The 27,857-nt window shown below is 44.3% G+C and overlaps 3 protein-coding genes across 3 annotated transcripts in view; 1 reads left to right on the top strand and 2 right to left on the bottom strand.

The window, feature by feature from the left end:
* The first annotated feature begins 493 nt into the window (after positions 1-493).
* LOC128103091 (histone H1t-like) lies at positions 494-5,248 on the top strand. The gene has a single exon (XM_052727174.1). The coding sequence runs from the start codon at positions 3,155-3,157 to the stop codon at positions 3,773-3,775; it is 621 nt and encodes a 206-aa protein (XP_052583134.1). The 5' UTR covers positions 494-3,154; the 3' UTR covers positions 3,776-5,248.
* A 121-nt stretch (positions 5,249-5,369) lies between these two features.
* Positions 5,370-27,857, bottom strand: part of LOC128103122 (uncharacterized) — a 63,426-nt gene continuing 40,938 nt past the window's right edge. The window contains exon 5 of the mRNA XM_052727203.1: positions 5,370-6,165. Within this exon, the coding sequence (XP_052583163.1) occupies positions 5,835-6,165 (331 nt within the window). The 3' untranslated portion in view covers positions 5,370-5,834. The remainder of the gene's footprint in view (positions 6,166-27,857) is intronic.
* Positions 9,356-17,677, bottom strand: Hfe (homeostatic iron regulator). Its single transcript, XM_052727151.1, has 6 exons — positions 17,486-17,677; positions 14,890-15,153; positions 14,387-14,686; positions 12,955-13,230; positions 12,719-12,832; positions 9,356-11,737 (listed from the first exon to the last, which is right to left on the bottom strand). Exons 1-6 carry the CDS (start codon positions 17,556-17,558, stop codon positions 11,697-11,699), a joined length of 1,068 nt encoding a protein of 355 aa, XP_052583111.1. The 5' UTR covers positions 17,559-17,677; the 3' UTR covers positions 9,356-11,696.

The following is a 27,857-nucleotide window of genomic DNA, read 5'->3' as shown; positions in this document are numbered from 1 at the left end:
GCCTGGGGCAAAATACTAATTTAAGTTCTTTTTCTGGATTTTCAATTATAGAACCTAAGAATTCATTAAAATTTCCAGTTCTGTGTTACTTTCAAAGCAATTGATTAATATGCTCTGCCAATATGGAAAGGTCTACCTGATGCCTGTGTGGCAACTGACAGTTAATGGCCCAGAAAGTCTGTCTGTGACCACGGGGTCCGAGAAACCAAACTGATACCAAATACACAGGGTGCTCGGAGAGACACACCTGTTCTCACAGTGGAAGATCACGCTGCCCTGGCGAGGTGGAAATCAGTCTCATGACTATCAACTGTTGGTTTTTTGTTTTTGATATTTCCAAACAAAACACACGAGAATAAAAATATATGAATTCAGGTACTTTAGAGGGGGACTTTTTGTCTTTTGCCATCAGAAATTTGATGCCTCGTCCTTAAATTTTTGCTTCAGAAATATTTCAGATGCAGACTTTTCCCCACACTGTCCCCCTAGATGCTGCCTTTGAAGTTTTAAGGTTCCTCTTGGAAGAGTCCCAAACTTACACACTCAGCCCTTATCAGTAATGATATTGATGTTTATGCAAAACATACAAAACCTACATATTACAATAATGTGATTATTAATTTTCCTGAACTTCTGATGGCTCTTGGATCAGAGGACAATCAGCACATTTTTCACCAAGCATTTAAGGATCTTCACAAAATAGCACTGATGGGTTTTCTCTGGGTTGAGATCCTGGGCTTGGGTGATAAAAAATAAAGTCAGGAAATTCAGGAGACATGGGTAGGGAACTGCCTTAAGTTAGGGTTTCTGTCGCTGTGAAGAGACACTATGACCACGGCAACTGTTATCCAGAAAGTATTTAATTGGGTGGCTTACATTTTCAGAGATTTAGTCCATTATCATCATGGTGGGCAGCAACAGGAAGTGGTCTGAGACACTGGCTGTGGCTTGAGCATATATGAGACCTCAAAGCCTGCCTCCACAGTGACACACTTCTTCCAACAAGGTGGCAAGCAATCCAACAAAAAGCCACACCTCCTAATAGTGCCACTCCCTTTGGAGGCCATTTCTTTCAAACCACCATAGGAACCTTTACCTCAACCTCAATTCCAAGGCCTAGCTTATCCAGAAAGTATTTAATTGGGTGGCTTACATTTTCAGAGATTTAGTCCATTATCATCATGGTGGGCAGCAACAGGAAGTGGTCTGAGACACTGGCTGTGGCTTGAGCATATATGAGACCTCAAAGCCTGCCTCCACAGTGACACACTTCTTCCAACAAGGTGGCAAGCAATCCAACAAAAAGCCACACCTCCTAATAGTGCCACTCCCTTTGGAGGCCATTTCTTTCAAACCACCATAGGAACCTTTACCTCAACCTCAATTCCAAGGCCTAGCTTCTGCTTTTCATTGTTTGGGAGTCAAGTTTTAATACAACCACCTCAAACAAGAGGAACATGGCAACTCACAAACTGCTTAAGACAATGCATATGTGACTCTGAGTGTAGCTGTCAGAACTCCCCTCTCATCCCTAAACCTGAACAGTGCATCTCATAAACAACCCCATGAGTTCACTCACAAAAGGAAATTCTTGAAGAGAAACAAGTAACCTCCTCATAAACTTTTACTTAATTTTTGAGCTGCTTTATTAAACTTTGCATGCACTCGTGCATGTGTGTGTGTGTGAGTGTGTGCGTGTGTGTGAGTGTGTGTGTGTGTGTGTGTGTGTGTGTGTGTGTGTGTGTGTACATTTTGCTGCAGTGCTGGTCCTTGAACCTAGGATCTGTCACATGATAGATAGGTGCTTTTCACTGAGACACATTCCCACTGTTTTCAGTGTGATTTTTATTGAGTTTGGACCCTCTTTCTCTAGCCTCTCCAGTAGCAGGGTTTACAGTTTTGCACACCAGGTCTAGCCACGGTTACTGTTAAGACACAAGCACACCCCTTTTTCTGAGACACCCACCCTCAATTTCTTCTTAACACACATGAACTTTTTCTCATACTGTCTTGTCCTGAAATTCTCTTCTGTGGCAAGAGTTAAGATCCCTGCTTCACAAGGGTAGGTGTCTCCAGAAGGAACTCAGGCTGAAGCTCTGGCTGAACGGGGTCACATGTTCCACCTTGGTTGACGTTCTCACATCACGCCCTTGTCAGACTTCTCCAGAATGGACTGGGTTTTACGCCTTCCTCCTACTTGGGCATCATGTTTCCTCTTCTTCTGACATGTTTTCATTTTGTAGCCCATGGTGGCCTCAAACTCAGGGCAATCCCCGCTCCTGCCTCAGTTTCCTTAGTATTGGGATTATAAGCATGTTGCCACCACGCCCAGCTGTGAGCACTCTTCTCTCCAGACTTGTCCCGTGGATAAACTCTGGGAAGAACGTTTCTCAACACACCTGCAGCCACATCTACCAGCCCAGCCACTTTAGGGGATTGTAGACTGTGATTCTAGCTTTATAATTTTATAGTTAATTAAGGGGCGGGCATCTTATCTAGATCCAGGGGAAGCAGCGTGCCTCTCACATGCTCTGTGGAGTGTTTACTAGGCCGTGCTCCCTTCAAGAAGGCCTCACTCTGGAGTTTCGGGATCATTCTAGGAACTCCGTCTAATTCCACGGGTAGACGGCGAAGACGTCTGTGTTACTTCCGTCACATCTATAAATAATTTCGATGAGAATTCGGGCCTGAAAAGCTGGTTTTCTTCACCAGTTAGAAGCCACATGTATAGGAGACTCCTCCGGACAGGTTGGGTGCGTTTTCTACCAAAAACTACTTTTGAATTTGCAAGGAAAAGAGAAAGTTTCCTTCGCCTTCGTGAGTTTGGTTGACAATCAAGGGCTTTTCCCACTAGTTCTGGCCTGCAGGAACATTTGTCAACAAAAGGTAAAAAGTCAGGTGGATCCCGAGGCCTCCTGGGTCACCTGGTGTCACACCCTGAGCGATTCTGCAGCGGACACACATGGGAGTGTCTACTTTTGGGGGGGAAAGAAACACAAACACCCCTCCTCCGGGGGCGGGGGAGGCTCCTGGGGATGCACCAATCACAGCGCGCCCCGCTCTATATAAGGCCCCCCCTCCGCCCCGAGACCCCCCTGCGCTGTTGGTGCTTTTGCCTTTTCCCGCTGGTGTCGTTCTCGCCTAACTCTCGGCCATGTCGGAAACGGCTCCTGCTGCCTCCTGCAGCCTGGTCCCAGCTCCTGTCGAGAAGCCGCCGCCTAAAAGGCGAGGGAAGAAGCCAGGCCTCGCCGCGGCGCGCAAACCCCGGGGTTTCTCGGTTTCCAAGTTGATCCCCGAGGCCCTTTCGACGTCCCAGGAACGGGCGGGAATGTCGCTTGCGGCCCTGAAGAAGGCGCTGGCGGCCGCCGGCTACGACGTGGAGAAGAACAACAGCCGCATCAAGCTGGCCCTCAAGAGCCTGGTGAGCAAGGGGGTCCTGGTGCAGACCAAGGGCACCGGCGCCTCCGGCTCCTTCAAGCTCAGCAAGAAGGCGGCCCCCGAGAGCGTCAAGGGTAAGGTCAAGAAGTCGGCTTCGGCCAAGGCCAAGAAGCTGGGCCTGCCCAGGGCCTCGAGGTCCCCCAAGAGCACCAAGACCAAGGTCGTCAGGAAGCCGAAGGCGACGCCCACCAAAGCATCCGCCAAGACCAAAGGCGCCAAGGGGGTGCGGCCGCCGCGGAAAAGCCCCGCCAAGGCGAGGGCGGCCAACCCCAGCGCTGGCAAGCCCAAGATGGTCCTGCAGAAGACCGACCCGAAGAAGGCGGCAGCGAGGAAGTGAGCTGCAAAGCCAGCTTCCAAAAACCCAAAGGCTCTTTTAAGAGCCACTTCCATAACTTGTAAAATGGCGAGACACTTTTAAAGCGAACGAGCTGGGCAGTCGCCTCGGGTGGGTCTGTCTTCTAAAGCCCAGAGTTAAGACGTTTGGGGGCCCCTCGGTGCAGCCTGTTTACACGCTTGGTTTGGGTGTCAGTGCTTTCATATCAGCATGAGGGTCACCGTAGGCGCATTTCATTTCTAGAAACGCCACCGTATCAAGGAAGGGAGCAGAGATGAGCTCGGTGGTTGCTGCCGCTTGGACCGAATACTGTTCTTCAGTTTACCCTTTAGAACACCATTAACCGGTGCCCGGGCTTTCAGAACGCCACTACGAACCCAGATGTTCAGGACTGCAGCTGGAGGTCATATGGGTCCCTTCTTGAGTGGAGTATTTAGGATTTCCTGAGTGATAGATCGAAAAATACAGCGAGCAGTTTCAAGAATCTTGGAAGTTTTTGCAGTCTGTCCATAAAGATCCATTCCTGTTCCATTTTATAAAGTGGTTTAATACTATTGGCCTAACAGTTGCAGTTGAAATGTTATGTATATTTTATGAAAATAACATGTAGGCTTTGTAAGATTGACAAGCGCAGTGTTAAAAATTAAGAACCCCGTTCTTTTAGGGAAATGTTAGGGCTTGAATTCAATGCTCAACGTAGCAAAAATAGTACTGGGGAAGTCTGGGCTGGAGTACTTAACTCGTGATCCAGCAGTTTTATGGATTAAGTAGTGCTACAAATATTAAATTCATATTCATCTATTTTAGGCCTTGGTTTTAAGAGTTACAAAAGACTCTAGCAGGGCAGCTTGAGAGATTGTTTAGTCAAAAACACTTGCTGCTCTTGGAGACCAGAGTTTGGATATCAGAACACGCAACAGGTGGTTCAGGACGGCCTGCAACTGCAGCTTCCGGGAAATCCGACGCCCTCTTCTGGCATCTGCACAAATGTGGCGCGCACACACACTGGTTTAAAATGATATAAAGCTGTCGCACAACTATGCAGCTCGGGTATAAACAGGTCGTCCCCAATAAAGAGCGTGCACTTAGGCCTTATTAATTATAAACAATGAGTAATAGCTAAGCATTCAATATATTTAATTTGTGTAGAACCAGCCTTTGCCCTTACTTAGATAAGATGGCCCCTGTCCTGAGCTTGGAATTGAGGACGGTGCGAGAATATGTGTCACACAACTGGCAAGGCCAGGAGTTCTTAAATGACCGGTACTTTGAGGAGGACTGTGTCAACTCCATTACATAATGGCAGTGGAAATCTGGCCTGACGCAACCGATGGTAAGCTTTCAATGCATCCAGCATTGCAACACTTCGCACACACACACGCGATTTCAGACAATTCAGGTTACGATGGGCTTGTAATTCTCGTTCCTGCTAAATTCCCGCACTCAGTACTACACGGCGTTACAAACCTGCACAGCCCTCACCACAAGGGCTCCCTAGCTGCCTAAATCGAAACATTCTGGGTGTTTCAAAATACACAACCATCACCTCACTGATGTGCCCAGAAGAGGACCCCCGGAGAGACCGCCACGGACCAAGTCCCGATGCACACAGGTTTATTCGGTGCACAAGCTCGAGCTTGGGGTAAAGCGTTCTTAAGGTGAAAAACGCAAGCCGAGGCTTTCATGCCTTGGCGTCACAGGATTGGCCAAAAGCAAGCGACCTCTAATGTCATTGGTTTAGCGAGCCGGGGAAATTTCCAACCCGGGGCTTTTCCAACGGGTGTGTCAGGGTGCTCAGTGGCCAGGCTGCGGGGCTGAACACCGTCTGACCATGTTTTCGTGACCCTGTGTTTTTTTCCCGGAGCTGGGTTGCAGCCTGCAGGTTAAAATGGCCGCTTAAGACTTTAGAAGTTTTTGCCCTTCACGGACAGCCCTATGACAGGACGACTTACGCTCACCGTATCTAGAGCCGGCTGATCGACAGCGCAACAGCTCCTTGCAGAGGTTGTGGGTGGCCCTGAAAAGGGCCTTTTGCGACTATGGAGAAAAGCGCAGCCATGGCTTAACCACCGAAGCCGTAGAGCGTGCGGCCCTGGCGCTTGAGCGCGTAGACCACGTCCATGGCGGTGACGGTCTTGCGCTTGGCGTGCTCCGTGTAAGTGACGGCGTCGCGGATCACGTTCTCCAGGAACACCTTCAGCACCCCGCGGGTCTCCTCGTAGATGAGGCCGGAGATGCGCTTGACGCCGCCACGCCGGGCCAGGCGGCGGATGGCGGGCTTGGTGATGCCCTGGATGTTGTCGCGCAGGACCTTGCGGTGGCGCTTGGCGCCTCCTTTCCCGAGACCTTTACCACCTTTACCCCTACCAGACATGGCTGTAGCGAGTGACGAGCTGAGCCCCAGCTTCCCTTTAAATAGACCTCTGGCGGACCGGATTGAAAACCACAGGCGTTAGGCGGGGTTTTCGAATCAGGCCCTTGAAAGGGGGTGGGGCAAACAGGACGCGTCATTATAATCTGAAGGTTTTGATTGGCCAGCAAACCCAGCTATTTTTGAGCGCTGTGTCAGGAGGTAGAGCTTTCAATCTCGCGGAAAATCTTCAATTTTCTTTTTCATCATTTTTGTGCGAAATGAAAGGCTTGTTGGGGCCGTTACGAAAAGCAGGTGTCTCCATTTCACGTTTTTTTAAAAAAAATTTCCATCTTGCTATTAAATTAGTTGATGGTTCCTTTGCGCAGATGCACGTAAAATATACAAAACGGTGAATTAAATATGACAAAAACACCCATTGCCGGTAAAATTTAAGTCTATTCTTAAGAACTTTGTTTGTGAAGACAAAAACATTGAAAAAGCATCTCAAATTGAGCCTCCTAATTGTAGACTTCATATTCCCCATCTCGAGTCAGACACCTAGTAACTCCACCTCCCCCTTTTTATAAAGATTGTACAAAAGGATAAATTTAGGCTATCAGTTGTCCTTTACCTGCTGTGTTTTTCTGATGTCTTGGTTCCAAGTTTGTTTCCCTTCCAGCCCTTATTAATCACAGCATGGCTTGCTCAGCTTTTGAAAAGACAGGTTTTGTAGATCTAGGAATTACATTGCAGGGCTAATACTTGATTAAGGTCATTACAAAGCCTACAGGGTCCTGGCGAAGCCTGGGATAAGATTAGTGATGTCAAACAAGGTTAATCCCATTTTTTAAAAAGGCAGAAGAGCAGGCGGCATTAGGTCTTAATGTGGGTTTATTGTTGGTTTTGGACTTCCAAATTTTATTTTTAATTTAACAATGAGATAGGAGAGATGGCGCAGATGTTCAGAGCATTTGATATTCTCCTAGAGGTCCCAGGTTTGGTTCCCAGCACCCACGTGGTAGCTCACAACCTCCCATAACTCCAGTACCAGGAATCTGAGACCCTTTTCTGATTTCCATGGGTACCATGAGTGCAGGCAAAAAACTCCCAGAGAAAATAAAATAAAACCTAAAATTAAATTAAATATGATGGTTAGTAACTCTTTAAAAATAGAAAAAGCTCCCGGACGCGATGGCCTATGCCTTTAAATCCCAGCACTCAGGAGGCAGAGGTAGGTGGATCTCTGTGAGTTCGAGGCCAGCCTGGTCTACAGAGCGATGATCCAGGACAGGCTCCAAAGCTACACGGAGAAACCCTGTCTCGAAAAACAAAAAGACAAAAAACTAAAAACTAAAATAAAATAATAGATAAAGCCTTCTGACCAAATTAAAGATTTTTAATTCCCGTCTCTTGTTACCCACCCCCACCACAAACACCTTATACCAGGAGCCCCAGCTAAGTTTGAATGAAAACACATTCAGAAGAAAAAGGTTTGGAAATAATTCTGACAAATTCCTAGGGCTATGGTTAATTTTGAAATGTTACAGCATATTTACTGCATACTGCAGAAGACATCAGAGGTCTACTATCAGGTAGCACTGGCAGTTCCTTACAAAGTTTGGCAAGAAATGGAAACAGTGTTCCACCACAAGCTTTCTTGGCTTAGCAGTAAGTATTGTAGTGGTTATGAGCTGAATTAAAATTCCAGCACAGTCATTTTCTAGCTATTAACTAGAAATTTCAAACAGTAAGCTGAGTAATCTCTAGGCACTGATTTTCATAACATTGAAATAAAAGCTAATGATGCAAAAAACAAATAAATAAATAAATAAGCCCTTCCTTGTAGAACTCTCTGGAGGAATTAACAGTGGGAACAGCCTAGCATCTAGTAAGTGCTTAAGTAAAGTTACCTAAAACGTTAATTTTACAAAGAGTTGGGGGAGCAGGAGAGTACTTGCTTGGCATGGTGAGGCTTTGGGTTTGATTCTCAGTACGGAAAATTAATTTGTTTTAGAAAACATTCATTCCACAAAAGATGTTACTGGGACGGCAAATTCTTAATCAGGGAAATGGGGAGGGGAGCAGAGAAGCTTTTCCTCAAAACACTATCTTTCTCTTCCTCTACCTTGGACAGTTAATAAAGAACAGTAGGCCTGAGCCATCAGAATGTACGCTGGGCAGGGCACGGCCAGGTGATGTCCAGTAATAGCTAAATAAATGCACATGTCAAAGTACCCATGCTCTCTAAAAATTGGCTCCCCGAGTCCTGAAACACTGCATTAATGTTCTCTATGTGAAAAAGGAGGGATTAGTCACTAAGGCACAAACAAGCTATGCTCCAAAACGTTCAGGACGATTTGAAGTTTCAGGAGTCAGTCGGCCCACACACCCTTCATGTTTAAAGGTGTTCAGAGTGGCCTAATAGTCATTATTAAATAATTTTTTAAGATATTGGTTTAAAAGTAACGTTATGACAAAATTTGGCACTGTACCTGCAACATTTTGCTTTGATATGTGTCTGGGGCTGTAGCATGAGGCGTGCCCAGAGACAGTAAAGAGCTACTTCTCTTTTCTCCTTGCAACACTTTAGAGGAAGTGCTGCCAGGGTGGACCTCCCTGCAGGTAGGAGTCACTATGGAAGGAGCCTAGGAGACCACTGGGCTGCTTGTTTGCAGTCTGCTCTGTTGGCAGTTCAGAATACCAGCCTTTCCAGTATCTAGCACATAATTCTGTTTTCTGTAATCTTCATGTACTTTCTCTTTAAGAAATATCTTCTAAACACACACACACACACACACACACACACACACACACACTCCCTGTTATTTGTTCATTTAAGAAAGTTCCATGTAGCCCAGGCTGACCTCCAACTCACAATGTTGCTGAGAATAAGTTGAACTCTGATGCTCCTGGATCCTCCTCCCATGTTCTGGGATTACAGGTGTGCCTAACACACCTGGGTTTTTCTGGACTAGACTTGCTGCCTCCACCAGACGCTATCCAACCCTTTACCTTAGGGATATGTCCTTGTCCCCAGCCTCTTTGCAACCAACTCTGCTGTATTAGAACTAGCCGCCAGGTGTCACCAGTCTCCAACCTACCACATTATATTAATGCTTAGTCAGAGGTGAGGGAAGGCGGGAAATTTGAAATGTAAATCTTAATTCTTCAAATGCAGCCCCTAAAATTGTATGAAAAAGTCAGAAATGACACCAAGAAACACACCCAAATGCAAATGTATCATTCATACGGTGTAATTATTATACCATGTTTTAGTTAACTGTAGCATTTCTCAATGAGGTGGGGGAAGCCCTGTGTCATTCTGCTATGTACAGAGTGATATTTAGAGGGAATAAAACACAGTGTGCTTTCAGCTCAGCTTGTAGCTAAATAAACACTTGCTTACAACTCAGACGATAATGTCCTTACGGCAGAGGAAATCTGTTGATCTAGCTATCACAGTGCAGTGAAAACATTCTATAAAACACAAAGAGAAAAGTACAAATCTGTGATCACAATTACAGGAGGTGTAGTTTAAGGCAAGCCTGAGTCCCTGGGGAGTTTGATGCTATCCTCGACTATGTGGTGTCCAACTTAAAAAAAAAATTAAACCTAACCAAAGTGAAAATTAGAAGTGATATAAATGTCCTTAAAATGATGAGTTAACTACATTCATAAGGTGAACAAGAATATTAATAAAGCTGTGTAGTATAAAATATAATGGCATATTTACCAAATCATGTGTTTATTAGTTGCACGCATTTTGATGGGAGTGATAGCAAGGCAATATACCAGCTGCTCGTAGAGTTTGATACTCACTGAGGAAACAATCGCTCCACGTTTATCTATTTTCAATGATTAACTCAAATTTTACTGTTATTTTCTACCTAACTTTCACAAACAGAAAATAAGGGCCAAAACAGAAAGAAAAAAAGAGTTGCGGTCCCAGCTCAAATGTTGGTCTGAGGCCTTTGGTCTTTAAGATGGAATTTATAGCACAGCCATATGGCAGACAAATATGTCCATTGGGGAAAATGAAAACATGCCACCTAGATGGAGACATGTGCCCACACACGTGTACATACATAAGTACACGTATATGAACACACAAATGAAGACAGATACGTGTACTTACACAAACAAGATACAAACTCAGGCTTGGTCTTTTCTGCAATCTAGCACTAAGTTGTCTAGTTAGATGACATTCTTTGTTTTAATGTGCACAACTAGGAATGAGCAGTGGACCCCGTCAACTCCCAGCATTCTCCAGGCCACCTGCCAGCTTCTGTTTTAATTCCTTAGGATGAAACAGACTGACAGATTATTCTTGGCTGCCAGGACAGTTACCTGAAGGTACTGAGTCCAGAGGCATAAGCTTCAAGGACACCAGACAGATCAGCTAAACTTGTTAAGTGAACTAAAAGACAGATGCCAGAGGAAACAGGAGACTGAAAGGAGTCCTGGTAGCTGAGGGTTGGAAAATGTCGGCAGCCATTTCTCATCATGTGGGTCAAACTCACTGAGAAGAAAGCGCAGGAGACAAGTTAAGAGTCATATTCTCCTTTCCCCACTCACTTCCTGCAACTAATCCAGTGCAGTGGTACCCGGGGTGCATCAAAGAGCAAGAATGACACTCTCCCAGCTGTCTGTCTGTCTGTCTGTCTGGAGAGCTGTGAGATACTGTATTCTTCACTTTCTGCAACTAAAGAGAAAGGATGTTGGTGCAGCTAATCATTTTCACTTCATAGAAACATTAGGACTCCCAAGCCGTGGTTTATGTTTAGCAGGTGATCAGAGCCGAGTATGATAGTGAGCACTTCTTCACAAGTGCAAGCCATACTTTATTAAAAGAACCATTCATAATTTCTGAGATCAGGACAAGAAGAGAGGGTAATTCACTGGCAGAATGTCACAAATGCACATGATACTAATCTTTGAAAATCCCTTCACCACCTTTGTAAATATGAACACAGCCATCATTATGCACACAGACATCTCTGTTTTCTCAGAGGGTGCCTCCTCAGGATGTACAGTGTGTAGCCTTCAGCTGTGTCGATGACCCATGGAACCCTCCAATGTCAGAGAAGTCAGAGCTTGGTGACGGAGTATTCACTAGATAACAGATGAAGAGGCTCAGAGGAATGGTTCCTGGATTCTAGGACACATGTGCAAAATTCTGGCACAAGTATGTGTGTGCATTCCGGGATGAAGATTCATAGCTTCTTCAGATGTGAAATGAATCCTGTATTCCCCAAATTCAGAGAGTCTTTTTAAGAAGTAGACATATGGAGTCTAGATGCATGGAGGAAATGAAGGATGCCTCTAGAAGCAGCTGGAGATTCATGACACCAGTTCTGGAGGGAGAGGTTGCATCTGGAGCAGTCTGAGATGTTCTGGAACTCAACGGCTTGACTGGAGGAAACATTTTAACAAAGCAAACAGGGAAAGCTAAGGGCAGAGTCCCTCGGGCAGTTTCTGTGTATTAGGTCCAGCTCTGTCCTAGAATGGAGCAAGAGTGCTTCCTCAAGTCTGGCTGAGTCTCCTCCCCTCCATGGGTCTGCAGGCTGAGGGTCATCCACGCTCAGCTAAGATGTAGTCACCCATGGTTTCTTCTGGGAAGACAAGAGACCCAGGGAGAGGCATCACTGGCCAGGCATCATCTTATCCTGGCCCCTTCTACCTCCTCCACCCCCGGTCATGCTTGTCCAGGGACTCCACTGCGTGTCAGAAACACTTCTCTCGCCATATGGGACTGTTCAGTAGCTGTCTAACTGCTTCCCTTGCCGCCTCACTCACCCCCCCCCCCCACAGCCCTTTCACAAACACAGACATTGTTCTACTTTGCCTTGGTGACTTCGCCAGCTCCCCAGTCATCGTGACGTAACATTCCACAGAACTACGTAGGCTGGCTTCTGTCTCCGTCTCCTTTTCCAATGTTATAGATACTCAGAGCCGGGGGTGGGGGTGGGGACAATTTGTGAGTGAGGTACACACAGTCAGGGACAAGGTCCAATAATTCACTCTCTTACTCAGCATAGTTCTTCTACCTGCGGGGTGTGTGTGGGGGTATGTGTGTGCATTCTAAGAGAGTCTCACAATGCAAGCAACTCTTCAACTCCTGGCAATCCTTTTGCTGAGCTTAGGGTCACAAACTACCACACCTGCTTTCCATAGTCTTTCTGGATGTAACTTGAACATTTCTTCCAGTGACATCCCAAGTCATTTCATTCTCAGGGGTCTTCTTTAGCTGAACTTACTTGTCATAAATTCCATTCCACACTAGATTTAGGTTCTGAGACTCGCCCAGTGGCTTTCTCAACCTCAACTCCCTGACTCTACCTTAAGTAACACCTGCAAAATAGTGGATACCTAGAAGGTATTTCCTGAATGAGGAACTTCCAATCTGGGAAAAACAACACCCCCCCCCCCCCCCCCCCCCCCCCCCCCCCCGCAAAAAAAAAATCCCCAGAGACATCCTGGTACTCTCAAAGCAAAGAACTTGGATAGGGCTTCCTAGAGAAGTGTCCTTTTCTGCAGGAGTACGTGTCCTGGAGGAAGAAGTACCATGACACTTCCTCCATGCGCCTACTCACCTGAAGCCTTCCTGTTCCTTAAGATCAGGAACAAAATCCCCACAGAGAAGAAGACACAAACAGCGATCCCGCTGCTGGCTCCAGCAATCACGGCCCGCGACGGTGGCAGCGGTTCTATAACGGCAAACACAATTCAAGCCCGTGACTGCCACATCCCAGCCCGGAGCAGACCTTTCTCTCACAGCCAAGGTGATCACCTGTACAATCGTGATCTCTGCCGACATCCCCATCCTTACCCCAGGTGACTGTGAGGGGCTGATCCAAGCCTGGGTGTTCCACTTGGCAGGTGAACCTTGTCTCATCGCCAGGGGCCACTGCCAAGGTCACCTGGCTCTGATAGGTCCCGTCTCCATTAGGCAGCACATCCTTAGGGTTGATCTCCTTGGCATCCAGTGCCTGGTTGTCCTTCAGCCACCTCATAGTGAGGTTCTGGGGGAAGAAGTTCAGAGCCTGGCACCTTAGAGAGCTCCCTGCAGAGGCCCAATGATGAGTCACCTTCACCAAAGGAGGCACTTGAGGGAAAGAGGAAGGAAGGAGAGGGGCCTGTTTTACCCTGGGCAAGAGGACTGAAATTTTCACTTTCCTTTGTGGGTAGGAAGAGCACACCACTCTCAGAAAAACGAGCCGCTGTGATGCCACTTGGTATCCTGAAAATGACTTCAAAATGTGGTGCTAATGAAGTGCCACACGGAGGACATTCACTTCAGTCTGCTGCCCTGTTCACCATCTGCTGCCCAGGGCCTCTGAGCAGGCAGGCCACATTTCCCTTTCTGTGACGTCCATTTGACTTGAACTCCCAGTTCATCTGGTTCAGCCTACTAAGCATTCTTGTAGGAGAAGGCCTTAGTAAGCTGGGAGCCATTAGTGAGACTGCTGTAGTTTTGGGAAATAATCTTTATCTCCTCAGGGATTCTGCTGCTCAGATGGGTTGCCTTGTTTGGTATTTTCATCTGATAACTGACATTCCTGTATTCTTAAAAGACATAATAAACAGGCACAGGATTCGTGGCTACATCAGAGGAAGAGTATGACGCTTCCTTTTAAGCCACATGCATGATGAAAATTTTGTAGTTCATAGCTGTGTTACGCACCTCAATATAAAGGGAGGCCTCCATCCCAAATGGTGGCTCTCTCTGTGAAATCAAGGATTTGGGAAGCTGTGGCAGGAAAATTGCTGTGTCTGTGGCTAGTCTGGCCTACACAGTGAGCTCTAGGCCAGCCTAGGCTACAGTGTGAGAGACCATCTAAAGAACCACCACAACAACAGACAGACAAACAGACAAATGACAACAAAAAGCCATAAGGGCATTAGCCAGGTGTGGTTTATGATTGTAATCTTAGGACATGGAAAGCTGAGGCAGGGGGATTTCTTGGAGTTTTAGCCCAGCCTAGGTTACATATTGAGTTAGTCAGTACATGGAGAGCTGATGCAGGGGGATATCTCGGAGGTTGAGCCCAGCCTAGGTTACATATTGAGTTAGTCAGTCTGGGCTACAAAGCGAGATCTTGTCTAAAGGAAAAAAAAAAAAAGGAATTAATAAAAATGGAAATCTTAGGATTGAGAAAGTACTTTCTCAAAACTTGGGAGTGACTGAAACCTTGACCTGGTGCCTTGGATTCCCCTCCACTCCCACTCAAGAGTGTGGGACCTGAGAGGGTTCCTCATACCTTGCTGCCTCAGAAGCCCTCTCCCCAGCTCCAGGAATTGTTTCAGCTGCTCAGGACAGTCCCTCTCCAGGTAGGCCTTGTTCTGTCTGGCCCGGACCTTGTGTTCTTCCCACTCCACCTTGGTGACCCAAGCCCCCGGCTCTGCTGCTCTCCAGTCCAGTGTCTTGGGGCAGAATTCAAGGTAGTCTTGCCCATCATACCCATACTTCCAGAAGCTGCTGGTACTGTTGTCTCCATGCACCTCACAGCCCAGGATCACCTGCAGGATGTGGGACTCGGGCACCACTCCCAGTTTAGTGACTGAAAACAAAGAAGTAGGTTTAGTCTCCACCATCCCCAAGTATTGAACAATCTGGGCAGACATCTATCTCCCTCTGCTGTGTGCCACCCCCTCCCCAGGATCTCACACCCACAGTTGTCTACTTCAAGATGTATCCCCAAGGTAGCAAAATAGTGCTGTGCTCTGACCGCTATGGGGGTGGGGGACTCCCCTCTCCACATACCCTTACTGTGGTTATAGTTGTCCATGATATTCCAGAAGTCCACAATGAACATGTGATCCCACCCTTTCAGGCTCTGACTCAGCTGCAGCCACAGCTGGCTTGAGGTCTGACCCAAGATCCATGGGGCCCGGGGCTCAGCACGGCGACTCTCATGATTGTAGGACACGAAGAGTTGGTCATCCACGTAGCCCATAGCCTCAAACAAAGGCAGCCCAAGGTCTGGCTGTGAGGTACCCATGAAGAGGTAGTACAGAGAATGAGACCCTGGGGGAGTCAGCAGGCATTCAGAATGGGCAGCAAGCAGGATCAGGAGGCAGATTCCACAGCCCTGGGTCAGCCCCTGCTATCAGATGAATGAGTGCCCCCTGCGGAGTGACAGTTCTCTTCCCAGGACAACCCTATCTGCTCTGGCCTTGTGCTCTTACTCTGCCCATCTTCTTGATGCTCCCCACTTGAGGAGATGGGTTACCTCGGAACCCAGACTCCAGAAAGTCTTTGGGTTTCTGCTGTGGAGGCCAAGCTAAGGAGTTGCTGCTCAGTTTGTTAAGTTGAAAGCCCTAAGGGGTTGGAGGTGGTGGATTTTCTTTACTTCCGTCTCTGAACATTTTCCTGTGTAGCTGTTGGCTGAGACATGCTGCTGAGTGTGCTGACAGAGAACTCAGGGTAACCAGTCATCAAACAGAAGGGGTTCCAGGAAAGGGGACTGACAGGAACTCCCACCACTGGGCTTTCCCAAGTTTCTCTCAGTTCCAGAAGAGGGTTGCCCAGGAGTGTAACCTTAGTGCTTAGAATGGCACCTGGCATGGGGTCAGCACTTCACAAATGCTTGTTGGCCTGGAGTTGGTGACTCACTCACACTTCTAATCCTAATACTCTGGAGACTGAGGCAGGAGGTCTGTCTCAGTTTTGAGGCCATCCTGGTGTGCACAGGTGAGTTCCAGGCCATCCTGAACTACATAGGCAGACAAACCCCCGCCCCTGGGGGTGGGGGTTCTGGAAATAAAGCAAGATCAGATTTAAGATTATGTTTTTATTTTTTTAACCCAAGGAAAGACCTAAGCTGAGAGCCAGTTAATTGCTGCTTCCCAGTGCATAAGTAGTCCAAAAGGATCACAGATCCAGATGTTATTTAAGTGTATTAAGCAGCACTTTGGCATTCTTTAGGAAAAAACCTGTTAATCCGTTGTTAATTTGCAAATCAACAAAGCCCAGCTGAACAAGGGCCTCTAGAACAGTGGTTCTCAATCTGTGGGTCGAGACCCCTGGGGACTAAGGATCCTTCCGCAGGGGTCTGATATCAGATGTTCTCCACATCTGATATTACATTCTGACTCACAGCAGTAGCAAAATTACAATTATGAAGCAACAATGAAAATAATTTTATGGTTGGGTCGCCACAACCTAAGGAACTGTATTAAAGGGTCGAAGCATCAGGGAGGTGTCCAGAAGGTTACTCTGCCAAAGGGCATTTACCTCTCACCCACAGTGAGGGAAAAGGTGGGGAAGCCTGGCACTCAGCCTGCCTCCTGCATCATCAGACTCCTGCTGGACTCTTTTCTTAACCTTCCTTACCTGCTTCCAAGGCTTAAAGCCCAAACATAACATTGTCTCAAACCTGACATTTCCTTGGATTACAGGAATATCAAAGCCTCAGGACAGGAATCCCCACTCCACTCCACCCCACCCCACCTGCACGAGGGTAATTATCTGAGGTCAAGGCAGCACACTGAGGCAGAAGACATCGTTAGGTAGCACCTAACAAGAAACGATTTGTGGACTCCATTGCAGGATGAACAGTTTATGGACTCCATTGCAGGATCCAGGACTGTCTATCTACAGGGATATTTTGCTTTCTGTTTAAACCTAAATGTCATGTAAGGACCCTGAAGATGGACTCATGCTCTGGGCCACCTGATCTCCCCAATATGGCCACACTGAATAGATCTGTTTCGCCATTACTGGACTTCTTAATTGGCACATTGTTGCCAACAAGGGCTGCCAGAGTCCTGGCTTCTTCCCTAAAATCTTTGTTTACACTATTACACCCATTTGTAATAAAAACAACGTTTCTAGATGAAAGCACAATTTCCAAGAGAGAGGAAATGTCCATGCCTCCCGCTCCAAGCGACCTTCACCTCTTCTCACCAAAAAGTAATACAGTGGGGTGCGACCCAGCACCTCCGGCGCTCACAGGGCAAACAGTCTCTCCCTGCACCCCGAAGAGAAAACGCCAAAGAGCGACTTCCATTGTACTTGGTGAGAAATTTCAGATCCTGGGTGAGTAGGGGAGGTAGGACAGCACAGCTCACAATAAACACAACATAAAGGAGATCTGAGACTGAGACCCCAGCTCAGCTACATCAACGTGGCTCCTCACACCTTTGCTTAGACTGGAGACACCCAGCCAGAGCAGGGGAGGAATGTGCCCTGGGCAGCTAGCTGTGTGGCAGATGTCCCCTGGGGGGCTGCATGCAAATCGCTGGAAGGGGGACCGCGGAGGGAGGCATTGGCACTCTGAAGTGACAAGCTCCAGGCCACCAGGAAAGCCACTTTCGGTTTTGTGTCCCACACCCCCACATTCCCCTCCCGCACTCACGCAGCGGCCGCGCCTGCGGGGCCATGGACCACAGCAGCAGCAGCAGCACAGGGAGCCCAGCTGACAGGTCCATGTCCCCAGCCTGGTATGCCTGTCTTCACTAGGATCGGGAAACGTGGAGGATCCCAGAAGTCACCCTGGAGCCATTGCTGAGGCTCGGAACCTCTCAGACAAAACTTCCTGGTAAGCGAAATCCCTTTCCGGGCCGTTGGTGGAAAGAAACAAGTCCTAAATCTCAGTGGTTCAAGTCTGTGACCCAGCACTCACGAGGCTGAGGCAGAGGGATTGCCGTGAGTTCAAGTCCAACCTGGACTACATAGTGAATTATAGTCCAGCTTGGGCTACAGAGTGACTGCTTAAAAAAAAAAAAAAAAAAAGCTGAAATTAAAAAGCAAAAGACAGTATCCAGAACTTGAACTCTATCCTGAAGCTAAGGGTGCTTGCTTGTGAAACACTCAATGGCCCAGCAGCCCCATCCTCACTCCCCAATCCCCACCCCATAAATCACTATGAATGTTGTTGAGAAAACTTATTTCGCAAATGTGAGATCTGTATATTCAACATTTCCACACTCAATATCTAAATTCTGGCTTAGGCATTTCAATCATGTTAATAATTTTAATGCATATTTATTCAAAACCTTAAAGGATCTAACAAATTTAGCAAGTGGTACCTTTTTAGGGATGCCAATTTCAGCAATTAGAGAAGAAAATCAAATTAGGAAATGAAGAGCTCGTAACTGAATGTGGATAGTTAAAAAAAGGTTGAGAAAATGGGTACCTAGGTTCTCCTCCTCCTCCTTCCCCTTCTCCTCCTTCTCCTCCCCCTCCCCCTCCTCCTTCATCAGAAAATAAAAAAATCACATTCATTGTAATGTGATTCATGTGTCTAATATGTAGAAGTCAGTGGGTTTTGGTATATTTGATGAAGTTAGCAGCCATTACCAATCAATTTTAGAATATTTACATTTTCTAAGTCAATTTTAGCTATCACCTCTCAAATTCCTACATACTCCTGACCCTCCCCCAGCTGAACATCTCTTTCCTTCGATTCTGACACGCCCTCCAAATAGAATCTACACTTCCATAGCTGCTGTTCGTGTGTGTGTGTGTGTGTGTGTGTGTGTGTGTGTGTGTGTGAGAGAGAGAGAGAGAGAGAGAGAGAGAGAGAGAGACAGAAAGACAGAGAGAAGAGAGAGACTTCCATGGTTTAGCCTAATGTTATTATACATGCTTGTCCTGATTGATCTTATTCTCTAGTAAGGATTCATCACTCCACATTTTATCCACTCCTCAGCTTGTGCACTGGTGAGGTGCTTCCATTTTCCGCTTTGGGAATGACATTGTCATGAACGTCAGAATATATTTTAAAGTTCCCTTAAGATCTCATTGCTCTTACATATATACCCATGAGTAGAGGTTGCGTAGTAACTATTACAAACCTTTTAACAAACTGCTGGGCTGGTTTCCAGCAGCTGTAGACCTCATTTCCCCTTCCCATCGGCAGAGTCCAAGAGCTCTGATTACACTACAGCCCTTACTGTCCATCTTTATAATCTAACCCACTGCGTAGGAAACGATATCTCAGGACCTGCGTTTTCCTTTCCTTGATAACCAGTGATATAGAACATCATTTTACCTGTTTCTTGCCAATTTGGAAATCTTTGGGGGAATGTCTTTTCAGATCCTTACTCATTTTGGGGGGGTCGGGGGTCGGTCTGGTTTATTTGTTGTTTGTAACATCAAAGGGTGTTTCTCAATATTATTTGTAACAAATAATATTGTCACAAAAAAAAAGCTCGGGGAGAATCTTAGCCCTCAGAATGTGTTATTGTGTCCTGTAAAATTACTTTCTAGCTTGTCTGAATTTTTATTAAGGCAAGGATTTGCATCCCTTGTGATGCTGTGATGGACATCTATCTAGCTGCTGTAAATGTTTGTGCATTTTGTTCTTAAGTTCCTACAGCACCTTAGTACCTCAAGGAAACAAACAAGTTCTGGCAAGGTTACGTCGACAACAGATATATATCCCGTGGGAAAAATACCTGTTATCAGTTACCTGTTAAAATCCTCTGAGAAATAACCACCGGAGCTCCTGTGAATACTCCCAGCATGTCTCCACTCATGGAATTATTTACATTAACTTCCTTCATGGATACACATATACCTAACCTCCCACTCTCTACTCATATGTATGTACTAAATGCTCTAACTGCCCAGCCCACAAATATACAGCCACAAATATACACCAGCAGGAGGAAAGGAGGGAAATGAGACAAAGTTACAAAAAGCTACCTGTTGCATAATCTGAAATGTCAAAACCCATAGTGTAAAATAGAGATGAATAAAAGTTTTTTAAATTCATATGTGTTTGTGTGTTTATTTATTGTATGTGAGTTATATATGTGGGCATTTGGGCACACTTGTGGAAATCAAAGGACAACTTGTTGACTTCAGTTCTCTTCTTCCATTATGTGTGTCCCAGAGATCAAACTCTGTAGGCAGAATTTTCTGTCTCACAAGCCGCTCCCAAGTAACCACACAGAGGCTGAATATTAATTATAAGTGCTCAGCCAATAGCTCAGGCTTGTTATTAGCTACCTCTTACATTTAAATTAACCCATATTTCTCATCTATGCTTTGCCACATGGCTCATGGCTTGTTACCTCACTTTGTCCACATCCTGCTTCCTCTGCATCTGGCTCCCGACTCCACCCTGTGGTGGTATTGTGTTCCCCCAAATATTGTGCACCCTAATAAACTTATCTGGGGTCAGAGACAGAACAGCCACTAGATACAAAGGCTAGAAAATGGTGGCACTCATACCTTTAATCCTAGCATTTCAGAGGTAGAAATCCCTCTGGATCTCTGTGAGTTCAAGGCCACATTGGAAACAGTCAGGCATGATGACACATGCCTTTAATCCCAGGGAGTGGTGGTAGAAAGCAGAAAGGTATATAAGGCGTGAAGACCAGAAACAAGAAGCATTTGGCTGGTTAAGCATTTGGCTGGTTAAGCTTTTAGGTTTTTGAGCAGCACAGTTCAGCTGAGAGCCGTTCGGATATGAGGACACAGAGGCTTCCAGTCTGAGGAAACAAGATCAGTTGAGAAGTTGGCCAGGTGAGGTTAGCTGTGGCTTGTTCTGTCTCTCTGATCTTCCAGCATTCACCCCAATACCTGGCCTCAGGTGTGATTTTATTAATAAGACCATCTAAGATTCCTGCTACACCACCCTTCTTCATCCCAGCATTCTCAGTTTGGCTCCTATCAAACCTTATCCTGTTCAGTTTTTGGACAGTCAGCTTCTTTATTAAATCAATCACAGTGACATGTATTCACATAGTGTAAAGGGATATTCCACATTTCCCCCTTTTTGTCTAATTAAAAGAGAAGGTTTTAATATTAACATAGTAAAATTATATACAAGAAATATATAGACAAAATAAAAAACTCCTATCAAGTAAGAATTACAGTAACAATCTCTAGTCCATTTGTATTTGGCAAAATTAGAGAAAACATTCTATTATCTATTTTATCTTTGTGACTCTAAAGTTTTATACCTAATTTATCTTTTATTATAACAAAGGAAAACTTTAACCCTGACAATCTAGTCTTCAACTCCATCAAAGAACCCAGAAGCATGAAATGTTACCTAATGACAAGGACAGCTTGCTGCCTGGACAGTCACCCAAAGTTCTTCTGTAACATTGGGGCATCCATTTTTGGCCTATAGGCCTAGTATATCTGATAGACTTTTCTGAGAAGCAGAGAGTCTTGAAGGACTGTCCTACCTCATGTTGGCAAATGTTGGCAGTTGCTTTCTTTTGTGTCCTACTTGTCCAGTTTGGACAGTATACTGTCAGCAACTGAGGCAAGTGCTGTGGAATAATCCTCTTGTACACTGTAAAGATCTGTCACTGAAACTGGTTTAGTAAAATGCTGATTGGCTGGCAGCCAGGCGAGAAGTATCGATGAGGTGACCAAACTGAGGATGCTGGGAAGAGGAAGGGTGGAGTCAGGAGAGTCGCCAGGAGACACAGAGAGAAGCAAGGTGGGCATGTTGTGCTGAGAAAAGGTACTTAGCTTCATGGCAAAGCACAGATAGGAAATATGGGTTAATTTAAATGTAAGTGTTAGCTAGCAACAAGCCTGAGTGATTGACTGAGCATTTACAATTAATATTAAGCCTCAATGTATTTATTTCAGAGTGGCTACAGGATGGGAAAGCTACACCTACAAAATGCTATCCAAGGTCCAGTGCCACTTATGTCCACATAAAGCCTGAGAAAGCTTTAAAAAAGATTTTAATGCACAGAAATAGAGACAAACACAGCTTCCTAGTCTCGTGTCTCTCATGCTGCTGCAGTACACAGATGCACTCCTAGCAGCTGCCAGGAGCTAAGCTGCATGGCAGGTTCCTGCAGTCTCTCACACAGGCATCGGTACAGAGAGGCATCTCTCAGCCACTGCCTGTGGGCTTAAGCTGCCAGAGCAAGCACTGCCAGCATGCTGCATGGTGGGTTTGGGGTTTTTGCACATATAGACAGAAAAAGTTACAGATAAGCAGTAAATAAAGATTCAGATTGGGGAGGGGGGAGAGTCTAAATGAGTTACAGTGTATTTAAAAATATACGTAGGCTTGGGAGAAAAAAGAAACATGGTAGAGAAAGTCCTTAAAAAAGGAATAGAGTAATAAAAAATATTATTGTATTACGTGTAAAAATGGGAAATACACAGAGAGTCTAGACCCTGTATGTTATTGTGCTGTCTTCAAATTTTTTGACTGCAAAGAGACACTTGTTTATGAAAACTGCTAGATTCACCCAATCTATATATTTTTAAAATATCTTGACTTAAAAATTTAAGTCAAAAGTGTGCTGTTTTGGGGGAGAGGTTGTGCATTTGTTTCCACAGGAAATGAGAGTGTATGGATTCATTCTGGGTTAAGGAAAATCAGGTTTGAATGAGGAAGGCCCTGAAAAATGTGACTACAAACATAAAGAAATAAACCTAGTAAAACTCCAAGACACAAGATACATATTTTATCTGCTCAAACATAAAACAAAAAATCATCTTTGGCTGACTTATGTACAATACACAGTCTATACTTGTATTAATGCAGATATGTATGCTACCTTTAAAAGTTTATGTGTTTTCAGGGCAAGGAGACCAGACACCAATAAAAACAGGTGGTCCAGGTGATCTGGCATTTCGATGTCTCTATTACTGTCTCCTCAAAATTCTGCATCCAGAACAGCTTCAAGGCTGCTGACTGAAATGATCCAGCCTCACAGACTACTCCAGTCAGGACTTGACCATAATCCTGTATATTCTCAGGGTCCCCAGTTATTACCAGTGCCCCAGTTAGAAGGAAGTAGTCTAGAGAACTATGCCTACACTTCCAAAAAATGGCTTACAGGTATTTATTATTATTTAAAAGAGATTGGTTACAAGTTATTGTTGGTAATCAGGAAAAAAGATGAATAAAAGAGATTAGATTCAGGGATCTCATTCTAAAAAGAAAAGGGTAATAGAGAAATGATAGGATAAAAGGTTAGATTATTGAATCTACTTTAATCCAAAAAACAGCTAGTAATCTTAAAATATTTTACATTGGTATAGATTTTTGTATTTCAATACAAATTTAAAGTTAATTTTGTTATACTATATGTTTCTACTCTTATTTGGGCTATGTTGTTTATACAGTTTATTTAAAAATGTAATGTATAATTAAAAATACAGATTAACAGTTAGTTATCTATAATAGTCAAACTTGTAGTCATGTTAGTTCAAGGTCATACACAGATATATTTAGATAGATAGATTGTCCTCAAACACTTCAAAGACCTACAGAATATGGCATTTAATATGTTTAATAAACTAAGGCTTTTCATGATAGTGAGACGTGTCTGCTTCTGGCAGCACCAATCTACTTCAAAGAAGATAATGGGTATCAAAGAAACTCCACGTGGAGTTTGCTGTGGGATAATGCTTTTGTACACTGGCTTAATAAAACGCTGATTGGCCAATAGCCAGGCAGGAAGTACAGGTGGGATTAGCGGACAAGGAGAATTCTGGGAAGAGGAAGGCTGAGTCAGGAGACACCAGCCCGCTGTCCAGGGAGCAGCATGTAATGGCATACAGGTAAAGCCACAGGGCAAGTGGCAACAAATAGGTTAACAGAACTGGGCTGAGTTTAAGTGTAAGAGCTAGTCAGTGTTAGGCCTGAGCTAATGGCTGAGCAGTTTTAATTAATATAAACTTCTGTGTGTTTACTTGGGTCTGAGCATCTGCGAACCAGGTGGGACACAGGAAAACTTTCAGCTACAGGAGTTTGTTTTCTTTATGGCAAAAGCTAGCCATATGGGCAAGAAAACTGCTCTTGCCTCAAATGCTGACAGATCCTGTCCAAACTGGACCAGCAGGATGCAAAAAAAGTGAATGCCAACATTTGCCAAGACAAGGTAGGACAGTCATTCAAAATTCCCTACTTCTCAGAAAAGTCTATCAGATATACTAGACCTATGAGCCAAAGATGGATGCCCCAATTTTTTTTTTTTTTTTTTTTTTTTTTTTTTTTTTTTTTTTTTTGGTTTTTCGAGACAGGGTTTCTCTGGAACTCACTTTGTAGAGCAGGCTGGCCTCGAACTCACAGAGATCCGCCTGACTCTGCCTCCCGAGTGCTGGGATTAAAGGCGTGTGCCACCACCGCCCGGCGGATGCCCCAATGTTACAGAAGAACTTTGGGTGACTGTCCAGGCAGCATGAGGTCCCTGTCATTTGGTAGCATTTCACCCTTCTGGCATCTTTGATGGAGTTGAAGACTAGATATTTATAATTATAGTTTTCCTAAGTTATGATAAAAAGGTAAATTAGATGTAAAACTTTAGGCTCACAAAGATAAGATAAATAATAGAGTATTTTCTTTAATTTTGCCAAATACAAACAGATGGGATACTGGAACTGTCATTCTTACTTAGTAACTGTTTTTGTTGTGTATAATTTTACTATGTTAAAATTAAAACCTTTTTTAATAAAAAAAAGGGGGGAGAATGCCATGGAATAATCCTCTTGTACACTGCAAAGATTTATCGCTTGAATTGGTTTAATAAAACGCTGATTGGCCAGTATCCAGGAAGGAAGTGTAGGCAGAGTGACCAAACTAATGATGTTGAGATGAAGAAGGGCAAGTCAGAGGAGTCTCGAGAGACCCAGAGAGAAGCAAGATGGGCATGCCATACTGAGAAAAGGTACCAAGAACAGGTAGGAAATATGGGATAGTTTAAATTTAAGAATTAACTATTAATAAGCTTGAACTACTGGGTGAGTATTTATAATTAATATTAAGATTCTGAGCAATTATTTGGGAGTGGCCACAGCACAGGAAAACTCCACACACAGGCAAGGGCAGTTTTTCACCCAAATGGCTAGTTTTTGCCATAAAGAAGGCAAACTCCATCTGGAGTTTCTTTGATTCCCATTATCTTCTCTGAAGTAAATTGGTGCCCAGGAGCAGATGTGTCTTGCTGTCTTGAAAAGTCTTAGGTTATTAAACATATTGAATGCCATATTTTGTAGGTCTTTGAAGTGTTTGAAAATCATCTATCTAAATATATCTGTGCATGACCTTGAAAACATACCTAATATGACTGTAAGTTTGACTATTATAGATGACTATTAATCTGTATTTCTTAATTATACATTACATTTTTAAATGAGTTGCATAAACACAATACCCCAAACAAGAGTAGAAATATACATATAGGATAACAAAATCCACTTTAAATTTTTATTAATATACCAAAACCCATGCCAATGTGAAATATCTAAGGCTAGTTTTTTGCTTTTGTTTTTGTCCTTTTTTTTTTTTTGGCTTTAAAGTACATTCAATAATCTACCCTTTTATCCTGTCATTTCTATACCCCCCCTTTTCTTTTCAGAGTGAGATCTCTGAGATATAATCTCCTTTGTTTAGTTTTTTTTTTTTTTACCATTACCAATAACAACTTGTAACCAACCCCCCTTGAATGATACCAAACATTTATAACCAATATTTTGGGAATGTGGACATTGTTCTTTAGACTACTGCCTATTGTTTGGGAGTGCTGGTAACATTTCAACCCTGAGAAAATTTAGGATAATGGTTAAGTCTTGGCTATAGTATTCATGAGGCTCAATCATCTCAACAGCCTTGAAGCTGTTCTTGATGCTGGATCACTTGGGCCATCTATTTTTATTGGTGTCTGGTGCCTTGTTCAGAATATTCATAAACTTTTAAAGGTAACATACATATCTTTATTAGTACAAGTATAGATTGTGTATTGTACACAAGTCAGCCAAAGATGATTTTTTTTTATGTTTGAGCAGGTAAAATATGCATTATGTATTTTGTAGTTTTACTAGGTTTATTTCTTCATGTCTGTAGCCAGGATTCAGGAGTTCATCCATGATCAAACCCGATCATCTTTAATGTTGAATGAATTCACAGCCTCTCATTTCCTGTGGAAATAAAAGTATAACCTCTTCCCCAAAGTAACATATCTTTTGACTTCCATTTTGAAGTCAAGACATTTTTACAATATGTAAGTTGGTTTAATCTAGCAGCTATAATCCAGTGTCTCTTAGCAGAAAAAAAATTAATGATAACACAATAACTTATAGAATTATAAGATTATTATCTTTGTGTGGATATTTTTCCTTTATGTTACTTTACTCCCGATTAACCACAAAGAGGCTTAATATTAATTATAAATGCTCGGTCAATAGCTCAGGCTTGTTACTAGGTAACTCTTACATTTAAATTAACATATTTCTTATCTATGTTTTGCCATGTGGCTCATGGCTTGTTCTCTCATTTGGTTTTAGTTTTGGCAGGTAGTGCTGTCTTTATGCAGTTTTACAGCCTGAATGGCACTTCCACGATGGAGTCCGTTGTGCTAAAGTCTGGGGGTATACTAAGGTTTGGGGTCCCATTGCATTATGTATGTGTATTTTAATAATCATTAGCTGGAAACAGCAAATAGGCTGGTTGAAAGTGGTCTTATAAAATGAATATCTACTGTCAATCTTGAATAAAATACACAGATATTACTTAATAAACAATGACATCTGCTATCCAGTTTGCTCCCAGTTCCTTTGGAAACCAGTTGGAGCTGGTAAAACTCTGATAAAGATTTCTATAATGTATCCCATTCCTTCCCCCATGTGATGCTTTCTGTGCTGTTCAATAAAAGAGAGAGCAAAGCTCTTAGAGCAAAACCATGGACACAGGACAGATTCACAAGACCACCCTCAGGCAGGCACAGATTCAGACTTATACAACATACAGGAAGGACGAAAGCCCTGGAGCATGCCATAGAGAATTCCAGTCTGGGCTGCTCTTGGTTCAATGACACTAAGTGGAAGTGCCTTGATTTCTTTATTTAATGTGACACTGGTACATTATTGGTGACTCTGAGTTTGTCATTAATGCATTCACATACCATCACTTCTGACTGATTAGACTGACTTCCTCAAAGAAAAAAACATGCCTGCTAAGTAAGTGTGCATACAGCTCTGTGGGGTTGCATAAAGACTCTGGACTGAAACACACGGTGTTTAGGGCTTATCAGGAACACACTTTTGATGTATTTCCATACTCACTAGCATGTTAGTTTCTGGGACCTTCCTCCTATCCCTCTGCATAGGTTAGGGATCCTAGAGTCATCTGGTCAACCAACTTTAGCTTACCTGACTCCTACCCCATATAGAAGGTAAGGAAACTACACAGCCTTCACCAGGAAACCAGGTATATCTACCTGCCTTTCTTTGAGATGACCACGTTCACCCAACATTGATATATTCGATCCCCAATGAACTACCGAATCTCTGGCTCTAGTCTAGACCTTCCTTGCCTATCATCACAGAAACAAAAGGTCTTTGAAGAATCCCGGAACTCTGCACCATAGCACAACATACTCCAAGAACAATGATTGTGAAACACTAAGTAGGGCAGGTACTTTCCGGAGCAGATTCTTACAGGAATGTCTTCTTAAAGTGTCCATTCCTTTATGTACAGCTATAACTTCATTCTGCAAGCTCACCGTGTGGTGGTCGTTTGAATGAGAACCGCTCCCTGCCCACAGGCTCAGGTATTTGAACACTTGGTCCCCTGTTGATGGTACTATATGGGGAGGTGGTACAGCCTTGCTGGAGGAAGTACATTATTGAGGTGGGTTTTGAGGGTTCATAACCTCAAGCAACTTCCAGTTATCTTGTTGCTTCAAAATTGCAATTGAGGTCACCATGTGGCCGCACAGTGAGAAGGAAGCTACCTCCAACCAGGAACTTAGGCCTTGCTGCAACCAGACGGACTGACCAGACAGTGGTCAGGA

This window comes from Peromyscus californicus, unplaced genomic scaffold (genome assembly GCF_007827085.1).
Source record: "Peromyscus californicus insignis strain IS unplaced genomic scaffold, ASM782708v3 Scaffold_8__1_contigs__length_139910024, whole genome shotgun sequence".
NCBI classification, from domain to species: domain Eukaryota; kingdom Metazoa; phylum Chordata; class Mammalia; order Rodentia; family Cricetidae; genus Peromyscus; species Peromyscus californicus.
This window is presented reverse-complemented; position numbering and strand designations above follow the sequence as displayed.

What these genes read in the sequence shown, in the direction of transcription:
- LOC128103091 (XM_052727174.1), top strand. Translation starts at nt 3,155, where the DNA reads ATGTCGGAAACGGCTCCTGCTGCCTCCTGCAGCCTGGTCCCAGCTCCT.
- Hfe (XM_052727151.1), bottom strand. Translation starts at nt 17,558, where the DNA reads ATGGACCTGTCAGCTGGGCTCCCTGTGCTGCTGCTGCTGCTGTGGTCC. An exon ending in CAACTATAACCACAGTAAGG is followed by an intron (nt 14,687 to 14,889) that starts GTATGTGGAGAG and finishes CTTTGTTTTCAG; the next exon opens with TCACTAAACTGGGAGTGGTG. An exon ending in AAGGAACAGGAAGGCTTCAG is followed by an intron (nt 11,738 to 12,718) that starts GTGAGTAGGCGC and finishes TTGTCTTCCCAG; the next exon opens with AAGAAACCATGGGTGACTAC.